We start from the raw sequence: 12,918 nt of genomic DNA, 5'->3' as shown, positions 1-12,918 counted from the left end.
AGCGAAAAAATATCTTTACACATGACCTAAATGTAATACAATTACTCCATTGCAAGCATTAGAATTTTTTTCTAGAAATACTTTCGCTTTGACATGGCATGTGTTTATTCGGGGTGTAGTTTGTTATGGGATGCAATTCATTGAGTTTGCCAGAATATACATTTTTTGCTGAATGTTCTCAGCTACTATAGAGGGAGGGGACTGTCCACATGCCCAGACTAAACCCCATAAATCAGATATCAGTATGAAGCCTATGATATAAAATACTTGTCCTGTGCAGTAAGAGGAGTTAATACTTAACCTGCCTGTTGTGCATTGATTATTACAACAGCACTTAAAGGGGTTGTCCCGCGGCAGAAATGTAAATTTCTTCTCTTCCCAGTCCCCCTTCTAAAGCAAACATACTACACTACCCGTGGAAAGCGTTTTTAAAGAGCGTTTCTACTCACCATTAGCTCTTTTCGTGAACTTATAAAAATTCTTCTTTCAAGATGGCCGCCGGTCCTTTCCCAAGGTGCACCGCGGTTTTCTCCCATGGTGCACCGTGGATGTTCTTCTCCAGTCTTGCGTTCCACTGCCGATTACAGCCACCTCTTTGGCTGATCGGCACCACGTGACGGAGGCAGAGCTATGATGACGCGGAGAAGAGGGAGGAGCCAGGACGCAGCTCGTGAGCCCGGAGGGAGACAGAAGAGGAATCCTTCAGTGCGCAAGCGCGACTGTTCGTGCGACCAGAGAAGAGGCTTGATCGTCGCCATGGAGACGGGGACGCCAGCACCGGAGGGGGTAAGTGTATAACTTCTGTATGGCCAATATTTAATGCACGATGTATATTACAAAGTGCATTAATATGGCCATACAGAAGTGCTTAACCCCACTTGCTGTCGCGGGACAACCCCTTTAACCCCACTTGCTATCGCGGGACAACCCCTTTAATTGTTTTTAGTACTGTGTTTGAAGAAGCCGACTTGTATCTCTTATTTAAATAGTCTCTGACTTTTCAAACTTATGTGCTTAATGTGATAGCCAATGTGATAACCAGCAAAAGTCAAATCACTTAGTTTACCTAAAATGATATTCTTGGGCGACGCCTGCCCACGGCTCATGAGTAAGGACGCAATTCATTTGTGAGTTCCTCGCTGGCCACTAATATTAGGGCATCATTAGCTCTGCAGTGCTGCTCCTTAGTAGTGAAAGGACTTTATTTACTTGGGGCAGCATGACCAGAGGTCCCCGAAAAGGAGCACAACGCAGTTCACGCCCAGTACATAGACTATCCCGCATATTTTTCAAGCTACGCCGGTATCCAACAAGACTTCATCCAACCCAGCTCCATCCGGTGCCTACTGAAGTGGAACTACCGAGAAATGTACTGTAATATTCTACACCTAATCAAAGAGGAATTTACCCAGGCTGTAGCTGAATTCATACAGCAGGTGCAAGATCTAGGCCATGGAATATCAGGTGTGGAGACTAAAGCAGGTGAATTAGCTAATGCTGTGGAGACCAATAGGCAAGACATCATATAGCACAATAAAGATCTCGAGCTATTGGAAATTAAAATTTAGGATCTGAAGAATCACTTGTTCAGGTAAGAGGCCTCCTTAAACATTTTACAGACCCTACTCCATTCCCTGTTCCCACAGACACCTCTGGAGCACCTGTGGTTTGACTGCCTCCATCGTGCACTCACTAAGCCCAAGAATCCTGATGTTTTGACAGACATTGTATTGCGCCTTCATTACCCGTAGGTCAGGGACTCGCTCCTGTCAACCACCAGAAATTTAAGGACACTAAAGCATACTGAGCATGTCTCCATCGGTGGGCTTATTTGTGTATTCGGCTGCCTCGACTCTTGAACGTCAAAGAGTTCTACATCGTTTTTAGTGGTAAACTGGACAGGTCACATGCTCAACCTCTCAGCATTCTACTGTATCCGCTTTTTGCTCTACGTCCTGGTCAGATGTTTGGAGGGTGCATAATGGGACTTTTAGAGGTTAGTCCTATTTTTCTCACACCCATCATCATCATCTTACCAGAATATACTGGATCCTATCTAATACAGCCACCCTTAATAATCTGCTTTATGCACGTCATATACATTTTGCACAGTCTCACTTTGATATGATGTTTGCTGAATTTGACTTTAGTGGGTATTGCTCTAGCCTGTTTATGTGGAGACTAAATTGATCTCTTCTTACCAACTCAATGGTGCAACAGCAAATCACTGAACAGCTCTCTAATTATTTCAAAGACAAGCTCTGTGGATACTGATCTGGGTCTGATCTGGTCTGCTCATAAAGCTTTCATAAGATGTTAATGAATTAGCATTACCTCTAATACGAAGAGTGAATATTGAAAACTACAATGCATGATGAAAACTAAATTGCCTAAGCTTACTATTGCTCACCAAGCAATTCTTCTCTATATCTTTACAAAGTTGTCAAGGGTACTAGATTTCATTTAGACATTATTTTATTTTACAAGGTTCTGACGACATCCAAAAGGTACTTGACATTATCCAATGGGCCAATACAACCTCCACACCTACTTCCCTACTAGCACTTGATATTGAAATGGCCTTCAATAGCATGTCTTGGGCATATATGTTTACCCTACTAAACTAAAATGGGTTTTCAGGGCCTTTTTTTTAACTCTCTTAGGATTCTTTATTCTTCCCCAGTAGTATATTTTAAACTTTCCTCCACCAACCCAAAACCTATTTTTATAGAAAGGGATACTAGACAAGGATATCCGCTTTCACCTGCAATTTTTGCTGTCCTGATGGAACCTCTCACAATCCTTATCAGACAATGCTCGGAGATCATAGGTGTAACTGTAGGAGAGAGCATGTACAAAGTTAGTTTGTTTACAGATGACCTCTTACTTCTCTTCCCAACCCATTTAATGTTCTAGACAAATTTTCCATGTCATGTCATAGATTGGGAGAATGCAGTGAAAAAAAGATACTACCTCAACTACTCTCTATCACACATTGCTTATCTATATTCTACTAAATGACCTTAATGCCCTACAAAAGCAGAATTTTTAGCTTTATCTGGATTCACCACCGTCTAATTTTCTACATTGTGTATAACTTGAGTCTGACCTGGTTGCCCCTTATTCATCTTAAGGCTGATGTGGACTATGAATCCAGTGACAACTCTTTTACCTTCTTCTGCTCTACTCATTCTTTATTCACTGAAGCTATGGAGAGCTGCAAGGTTTAATTACAGTCTATAATGTCCCCAGCTATCTTGCTATTAGCTAACCCAATGTTTCCGCCAGGTCCAGGGTTATGTGACTTTGCATCGTGGCGTAGGGAGGGCCTTAAAAGACTACACTACTTCCTAATTTGGAAACCACTCTTTTCAACAGCCTTTATACGTTTTTGCCACCCCACTTTTGAGGGCTTTCGAATCCAACAGGTATTTATTTTTATTTCTTAATTCTCTAATGCACCATAGGGAACAATTTCTTACACCATATTAGTATCCATTGCCATTTACACATCGTAAGAAGTAGGCTTGTAATTGATACTTAAGGGTGTTATTAACATTTCATCTTCTGATGATAAATTACCATTCATTTAACAATGGGAAAAGGATAATCACTGTATTCTTTCTTTGCAGAGGGGGCGGGCACATTGTGAAATACTTTCTAAAAGGTAGTTGGCAGGTATCCTTGACAAAGATGGTGTTAAAGATCCTGCACAGAGACCATTTTGAACCGGTTAGATTACATATAGAGATGAGCGAACGTACTCGGTAAGGGCAATTTCGCAATCGAGCACCGCGATTTTCGAGTACTTCACTACTCGGATGAAAAGTACTCGGGTGCGCCGGGGGGTTGCAGAGGGGAGTGGGGGGGGGGGGGAGAGGGAGAGAGAGAGAGAGAGAGGGCTCCCCCCTGTTCCCCACTGCTACCCCCGCGCCTCCCCCTGCCCCCGGCGCACCCGAGTACTTTTCACCCGAGTAGTGAAGTACTTGAAAATCGCAGTGCTCGATTGCGAAATCCCCCTTACCGAGTACGTTCGCTCATCTCTAAATTACATAATATTGCATCCATTGGTATCTTTCAGGGCTGTTTAGACCATGGCAGCATCGATCATATATGGTGGTAATGCCCAACAGTAGACAGTCTTTGGTCTCTGGTGGTAGCTTTAATTGAGGAGGTTACTGGTTGCATTTGTCCCAATTATAGAAGGGGAATATACAAGCAGATAAAAGAAGTCACAGAAGGTGGCTATATGCTTACTAATAAACTGATGCAAGAGGGCAGGCATATAAACCATGTAACCCCAAACATGCAGACAGCCAGAATGCAAAATAGAGGAGCAGCTTACACATGTGCTGGACACTGATGAGTCAGCCACTCACAAGCCCTAAACACAAGTTAGAGATACAAAAAAATGAATTAAAAAAAAAACATAGGCAAAACAAAAGACACACAAAAATACTTTAATTACTATTGTGTGACATAAGGGTGTGCAGGAAATGCACCTTTTACCTCAGTAGCGAGTTCCTATACTAGCTCATCTTTGTGTAGGGACTTACAAGTGGACGAGGAGCCTTGACGGGGCTCTTGAGCTTGTGTATTTTGGCCAAAATATTAACTAATACTTAACATCTATCGAGAATTATTGATACATAATTTTTTTACATGCAGTGCGGCTTTGAATGCTGGGGGAGCTTAGGATGTCAGTGCCAGTGTAGTTCCCTCTTGGGATGCAGTGCAGCCTGCTGGTTTGAAATATGGCATCACTAATAGGCTGTGTACTCTGCATTGTGCACTACACGTACTGTGTGGCCCGATACCCTGTCTATATATTTCTTTTTACACACTTTTACTTATGTGCAAATATGTTGCTCGCCAGTCACCACTTCTGTATGGGGAGGATGTGCAAGTGGTTGTTTATCAGTAACTTGCACCTGTGCTCTTCCTATAGCGGTTTGGCTGTCTACATGCCGAGGGATACAGTGCATTTCTTATACCATAGTAAGTACTTGGCCTTTTTTTGCATTTTTTACTTTAATTCAGGTCATTATTCATTGCATTTCATTCACTAAAATCACATAGGTGAGGGGGAAGGAAAAAAAAAAAAAAAGATAAACCGCAGGGTAAGCTCAATTACCATTAAACCTTAGTAGAATGCAGGAGGCCAAATTGCAACATGAGCAAGCTAAATGTTCAGTACAGACTAGTATACAGCCACCCAGCTCAACTCAGCCCAGGTAGGGGGAGGGTGACTGCTAACAAACATAGTCTGCACATCTGAACTGATACCAAAGATGTCAGCCATAGATAAATGCGACACACCATACAGGATTACAACCCCTACTGTCAAAGCAGTGGATTGCCCTATATGACCACATACTCATGTTGCAATTTGGCCTTCTACTTTCTACGAAGGTTTTATGGTGATTGAGCCTGCCCAGCAGTTTATCGGATGGTGCATTTTGGGCTTCTTTTCTGCGAGCTATGCCTTTTCTGCATTTCTTTCACTGATCTAGTGGTTGCTATGGCTAGAAATTGGAATTTCTCCTTCATTAGTTTTGATGTTGATAAATATAAAAAGTTACAAAGCTTTTACTCTTACATCTCACTTATTAAAACCCAACACACCTTTTCCACAGGCTTTAGGTGTCCATACACCAACAACTGTCAAGCAATCATCCTTTCGATAGCCATTTCCACTGGCTCCCTCACATTACAGGAATGTTTAGCTTGGCCAAACGTACATGTGCTTAGGTAGGTAAGCTGCATCCAGATAGCAGTTATTGGCAGGTTCAGATGACTAAACTCTTAGGCCAGACTCAGCCAGCCGTAATTTGATGTGTGATGCTAATCATCATGCACCATCTTGGAGTGTTTGCACACATAAATGTCCATTTACACTCAACGATTATCGCGCTCAAAATTGGTTCAAATGGCTGAAAGCAAGCGATAATCATGTGTAAACGTGGCAGTCGTGGACTATTCGTTCACTTATCTTTTAGTTTCAGACAGCAGTTCATTATTTGTTCCATTTGAATGGCATTGGTTTAGTCTTTGAGTGGCTGAAAGACCTAAGGGGAGTGGTACTTATTGTGCTTGGAAAGGTAATGAATTTTCTTCACACTTAATTAAAATCCTCCTGGACAGAGTTTTCCTCACATAAACACACGCCCACCTAAACTAACTAAACAATACTGGAGTTTAGTTTAACTGATGAGGGAGATAGAGATGATTTCAAGCATTTATCTTTACATTTACACATATAGATTTTATGCAAAAAAAAAAAAAAAAGTCCTTAATTCGTTAAGTTGTTTCGGCAGTTCAAGCGATAATTGTTGCGTGAAAAAGGGCCTTAATACGCACCAAGATAGAATCATAGAATGGTAGAGTTGGAAGCTGCCTCCAGGTTCATCTGGTCCAACCCCCTTCTCAATGCAGGATTCACTAAAATATCCCAGACAGATGTTTGTCCAGCCTCTGTTTGAAAATTTCCATGGAAGGGGAACTCACCACCTAGAAGGTAGTTCTTTACTGTGAGAGCAGTGAGACTGTGGAACTCTGCCTGACGACGTGGTGATGGCAAAATCCAGAGAGGAATTTAAAAGGGGACTATAGGTCTTTCTAAAACGCTATGATCTTACAGGATATAGGCATTAAGTAACCAGTGGGGTTAATAATCTCAAATGTTGATCCAGCGATTACTCTGGTTGCCATTATGGAGTCAGGAAGGAATTGCCTTCTTCTGGACCAACAAGGAAGGGGTTGAAACCGGCTCAACTAGATGGATTTTGTTTTCATTCAGCCTAACATACAAGGTTACCTCCCGTGGCAACCTGTTCCACTCATCATCGTCAAATATGCTGAGATTTTTCTTGCATGCATTTTTCATGAAATTCGTATGAGTGGCAACATGACTGCCTATGGTAGATTAGTACAGCGTATTCTGCGCACAAAACCCACACACAGAATATGCTATACCGACAGTCATGTGATCCCAACTTTATGTGTATGGGGCCTTTATAACTAGAGGACAGATTTGTTCCTGAAGAGCCTAATGGAATAGAATTTAAAATGAAAGAAAAACCAAAACACAATTCTATCATTTAGTTTTTATTTCAAAATACTGCCCAACTGCATGACATGAAAAACATTTTCTAAGCATTTTAGGAATTTCATTTTTTAAACACAATTGCATATTAAAAAAATATTGTTCTCTTCAAAAAATTTGATTCCATGAAACAGTTACCAGGAGCAGCATTTAGTAATGGTATAATTTCTAATGACAAAAAAATAATTCTTAAAAGATATTTCCCCCCAAAAAACACAAACATTTACTAGTACATCTGAAGGCCATCGTTCCCATAATTTGGTAATATACTTTTCCATTCTTAGTTTTGTTATGGCAGCCATATTTTGTAAAACTAACAGGAGTGCAGCCATATTGGTTGCCATTTTGAAATATCTTTTCAGAAACTGTTGTTAAAACCATAACATTGTGGAATACCAAGGGAATTTGCTATTGGGAAAGCACATGAAAATTTTCTGATACACTTTCGATAGTTCAAAGTCCATAATTCTAAGTGACAACCATTCTAGCTGTACTTTGTCATCATTTTTGCAAAAATGGCCACTGCAACTCAGTAGAAAATCTCAGATTAAAATAAATATGATTAAACACACAGAAATGGTTGATTTTTAGTTTTGGGTGGAAATCCTCTTTTAGATTATTAATATACGATAAAACACTTAAAAGGAAGCCTATGAGCACCATAAACTAAGTTATAGTGCTTATAGGGGAGGTCCTGAGAAATCTGGGGGCGTACTTCTTATACTTACCTGGCTCCCTGCTCCTACATGGTCACCCGTGGAGGTCGGCACATGAACAGTGCAATGGACTCGTGTGTTTAGGCTGTGCAAGCACACTACTACAAAAGGTTACTGGGAGTGTACACACACCGCCTGCAAAGAGGAGTTCACTGCACTGTTCACTCACAGACTTCCATAAATGACAGCATACGAGAGGTGAGACGGGCAAGTACATCCTTGGACTCCTCGGGAGCTGTCCTATTAGGACCATAACCACTTATGGTATTCATAGGTGGTTCCTATTAAGAAATAGCAGGACTGTTTAGGCTAGTACAGACAAAGATCAGGTGGCAGACAGAGTCAATACTTGACATTTGCCATGCTAGCTCATTAGGCAGGCTTCATAGCATACTTTGTTACAATATAACTAACTGATAGGCCTCATGCACACGGGCGGATTTGCATTGTGGAGGCGGGCGCCTGCTCCGGATTACGCAGCAAATACTGCCCATAGCATGCTATGGAAAAGTGATCCTTCAAGGACACGAGCAGAAACCAATTGCGGTTTCCGCTCGTAGATGAAAAATCGCAGCATCCTCCATTTTTGTGCGAATTCCGCGTGGATGGCTTCCATTGCCGTCAATGGAAGCCGTTTGATCAGCGACCCCTCCGCAATGGACATTGTGGAAAGGTTGCGGATTCTGCATCATCACAGGGCAATGATGCAGGAAAAATAGGAGTTTAAAAAAAATATATCATGTCCAACGATTTACAGTACAGAGAAGAGGAAAAGCAAGCAGGTACGTGCAGATGCCGCTGCTGCCAGGGCCAGATACTACATGCGGAATCCAAGCCGCTCGTGTGCAGGCATCCTTAGAAGAGCATGTAAAGAAAGTTGATGCCTTTCTATCCAGGACTATCTGAAACTGCTGTAGCTTGTCCCACTGGTTGATGTTGAAAAGCAGAGGTAACAGAACTACATCTGAAGGTCTATGGTGTAACCTAGTCCTAAAACAACTCTGTACATGGTCTTAAAAAAAAAAATTTAAAAAAAAGAGAGAGTTTATATGTAAATGTGTGCTTCAATTCCTCACCATTTTCAAGAACTGTGGTTGGATGTAAGTTACGATTTTCATTCACCTACAGCAGAGACTGAAAACCTGTACAAACCTAATCCTGCTCATAGCTAAAATGGGTCTTGGCATCTGAAAAGGTAAAACCTGCCTTTTGTTCATGAGGCAGGGTTTATAGGATTGCAATGTGCAGAATAGACATTGATTCTTTTAGCCGTTGATGTATTTAGCTTGGATGGATGCCGTTATGTCCACTACTAGGTTGTGAGAAGTAGTTGGTCTGTTTATGAGCTTCTGAATTAACAGCCAGCAGACATCTTAAAACGATTGAGGTTATGAAACTCAAGCATAATAGAAGGTTGAGTAAAATTTTCCTTATACAGCAATAACTTATTTACATTAAATGCGGGAACTCCCTTTATCTGCAGTCCTACCTGTCACATTGATTACAGCGATATGTCTGCTGTGTAGATGCATGCAGTAGTTTGAAAAAAAAAATTACATTTTATTAGTAGCACCCAGACACAGTAGTCCTGCATATTCATGAGCTGCAGGCTGGCCACACCCACTACACCCTCCAGTGAATGATTGGCTGTAATAGGCTGACAGCTATCAATCAGTAGTTGAAGAGCCGGGTGGGTGTAGCCATTCTGCATCTCATTGATATCCAGTACTACTTTAAGTAGTCCCCTATGCTACTGATAATAGCCAAATTTCTCAAGAACTACTGCACAGCAGACCCTCACTGCAATCAGTGTGACTATCACTCGAACACGGCGTGATGCTCGTTCGAATAACAAGCACCATCGAGTATGCTAATACTCGAACGAACATCAAGCTCGGCAAAGTACGTTCGCTCAACTCTAGTGGCAGAGCCTCTTTAAGTACTAAACGGTCTGGAGCCAATCCATATACATTATGCAGTATTTTCTTACATGGCAATCTATGTATAGAAATTATTAAAAAGCATATTTTTCAAAAAATATTTTAACACTGTATATTTTGTATTGTAAGTGATGATTTAAATTCGGTTTGCATCTACAAAAGTAAACTTTGCAAGCAACGAGAAAAAAAAAAAAAAAAAAAAAAACTGTAAAAGGCGGCACTGTACACTTTCCTACTTCAGCAAGTGCAATGCATGAAGCGTACAATCTAGCTTAGACATAAAACTTTCACAAATCTTAACTCCACAAAAGTTGTATACTGAACATACACAACACAAATTAAACTATTTAAATAATACCAGTGCAATTTACATTGGAGGAAATAAAAATACAATAGATGAATGACATGTTCAGACAGAACAGAATGTTTGAATTTGAACTAAGTCACAGTAATCTATAGTGTCACATAACTTCACGTGAGCACCACATATAATAGACTACTGAAACTAAATATGTAGCTGTCAGGTGCCGAATCGCAGTCAATACCAGGGCCATGAGGTAGCCCAACAGGTCGTCTGCCCCATAAGAGAAGACTAGCACTGTCAATACTGTCTGCCAGTTGGGAGGTTCTGTTAAAGGGGTATTCCTGAGACAAGGAACCATTTTCAAAGTTTTCCTACCATTTCCACTTATTGCCATTATTCCAAATATTCATCTAAATCGTCATACTGTACTTTAGTACCTTCTTTAGTACCACCACTGCATTCCAGCCAGCTTCAAATTTCCTGATTTTTAAAATGGCTGCCGAGCAGTTCAAAAACTACACCTCCCACAATGCCCCAGTGCCCGTTACTGACAAATGACTGTGCAAACTGAATTTAAAGCCACTAAGCATGCATGACCAGTAAACCAGCAGAGCGTACAGGTCATAATCACTGGATGCGAATGAAACACTAAGTAGGAGGGAGGAGACCACCGATAAAGTAATATCTCTGCCACTTCGTAATAAACGTTATAACATTATATTGCAAACTTAACTTTCACTTTGAATCACTGGAATACCCCTTTACAGATTTTATACTTGAGCCCATGAGCTGCATGTAAAAGAGAACCTGTCACATCATATAAGTTATGGTGCAGTCATCCCTGAAAGATGAAGCCTAGGAGTGCGAGTCTGTTCTTCAGTCAGTACACTAACACTCCCGTAGAGAAAAGTAGATGTCCGTGTTCAATGACTGAAGAAGAGTCACGCTAACAGACTGACCGACCGACCGCAAGTAACAGGGAAGCAGGGCAAGTAAAAAAAAAAAAAAAAAAAAAAAAGAGGGTACATCCCCGGACTTTAGGTTTCCTATCCTACAAGCACCATAACTGAGAGGCTTGAAAGGAACATGTAAGCACAATGAACCGAGAAACCCTGTTACCCAGTTTACGGTTAATGGCTATCGATGGGCGTTTGCCTGTTTTCTTTAACATACACAATAATAGCACGCAAGCGCTCAAGTACATGTCTGCTACATAGAAATATAAATATAACAAAATAGTTTGTGCTTAATTGTACCACAGCTCAAGTTGGTTAGTTCAAATATTTAGGAGCAGTTTATCATCATTTCAGGTTTAGTTAACCTAAAATTTCACCGATTTGTTGAATAATCTGATATAGTGCAGTATCTTCATAAGAAAAGTACCCAAATTGATATTAGGTGATGCAAGTCAGAAAACCCTACTCTTCCTCTAAATGCATAAGCAGTAATTGTAAGCTGGAAGCTACACAAAAAAAAATAGTGAGTTGAATTGAATTTTGTATTTGACTAATCAAATAATGTTTGACAGACATTAAAAATAATTTGCTTAAAAAATACAAAATGCAATATACACTTTTTACATCACCCATCTTGAGAACTAGTCTACCCTTAAAAAAAAAAAATATATGAAACTTAAAAAATATACAAAGTTTTGCATTCAGAATGTATTTCCCCGTTTTGAATTTTGAGGACAATGGTTAAGCCAATATAAAGTGTCATATTGCAGCAAGATTTCAAAGGAAAATGTTAAAAAAACACTAGTTGGAAGAGATTTCCCTGAAGACTGAATTAGACAAGTTGTTGGGAACACAAATGGTTATATATTCATTATAGGTGACTTCAATTTTAAGACGTTCTGAGAATTAAAACCTGGGTAAAAATGTTAAGAATTCCTGCTTCTGGACAAGATGTGCATTTATTTTTTTGCACAGACTTCTGCTAATGTTCTGAATTTAGGCTCTAAATGATTTAAAAAGTCCAGTCTGTCTTCTTCTCCTCGAAGTTCACTGCAGCAGCCCACAGATCCAGCCATAGATCCTTTCCCCTCATAGGTGTATGGCACTACATAATCCTCACCACGTTGGTGCTCTTCATCTTGTCCGCACATGTATAATTTCTGCCAATGGAGATTAAACAAATTGTAATATATTTTAAAGACAGCTAAATTAATGAAATTACAAGGTTTTCCATGTTGATTGGATTAAAAACACTTTTTTTTAAAACTGATAAATGCGAATCATCCTGAATGTTCAGCCTATGGTTTGTCAATGTAAGAGACCTCACTGTCAGCAGGTCTGTTAAAAGACAAAGCATAGAGCAGTACACAGAGGCATGTTGCTTCGGCGTGCCACATAAATGGCTATATTGTCTCCTAGAATCACTGTAGATGTGGCATCCAACCAACAGACCACACCATTTTTTTTCTTGTTAGATTCACATGGAATAAAAAAAAAAAAAAGAAAAAAAATAGGACCTGTATGGCAGTGTATGAAATTGGGGACATACCATATAGTGTCAGTGTTGCCCAAGAAGTTAGGTCAGACACAATAAACAAAACTGTCAGTGTAATGTGGCCGGAGGTTGTCACAAGAAATGACAAAGAAGTGTCCTAGCTGGTTTTACTACCACTGAAATCTGTGGGAGAGCAAGCGGTTTTTACACTTCCATGTTCAATCCTGGTGATTAACTACTGATGGTCTATCCTGAGGATAGGTCATCAATAGTTTTTGCCCAGAAAACCACTTAATTTCAATGGGGTTTTTAGGGCTCTTGGTTTGCCTCAGTTTGTGTTCGCTCAAGCAGGTTTCCTCACCCCCTTCCCCTTTTTGTAGATGGGTTCCTTAAAAAGACACC

At 40.4% G+C, this 12,918-nt stretch overlaps 1 protein-coding gene across 2 annotated transcripts in view; it reads right to left on the bottom strand.

The window, feature by feature from the left end:
- Window positions 1-7,091: 7,091 nt before the first annotated feature.
- Window positions 7,092-12,918, bottom strand: part of LOC136579229 (desmocollin-2-like) — a 36,583-nt gene continuing 30,756 nt past the window's right edge. Inside the window, exon 16 of one of the 2 annotated variants that reach the window (XM_066579645.1) lies at window positions 7,092-12,181. In XM_066579645.1, coding sequence (XP_066435742.1) covers window positions 11,981-12,181 — 201 coding nt within the window. In that variant the 3' untranslated portion in view covers window positions 7,092-11,980. The remainder of the gene's footprint in view (window positions 12,182-12,918) is intronic. The other variant, XM_066579646.1, reaches the window with a different exon arrangement.

Source organism: Eleutherodactylus coqui, chromosome 9 (assembly GCF_035609145.1).
Source record: "Eleutherodactylus coqui strain aEleCoq1 chromosome 9, aEleCoq1.hap1, whole genome shotgun sequence".
Classification (NCBI taxonomy): Eukaryota; Metazoa; Chordata; class Amphibia; order Anura; family Eleutherodactylidae; genus Eleutherodactylus; species Eleutherodactylus coqui.
The sequence above is the reverse complement of the archived record's forward strand: the minus strand, read 5'-3'. Positions and strand labels throughout refer to the sequence as shown.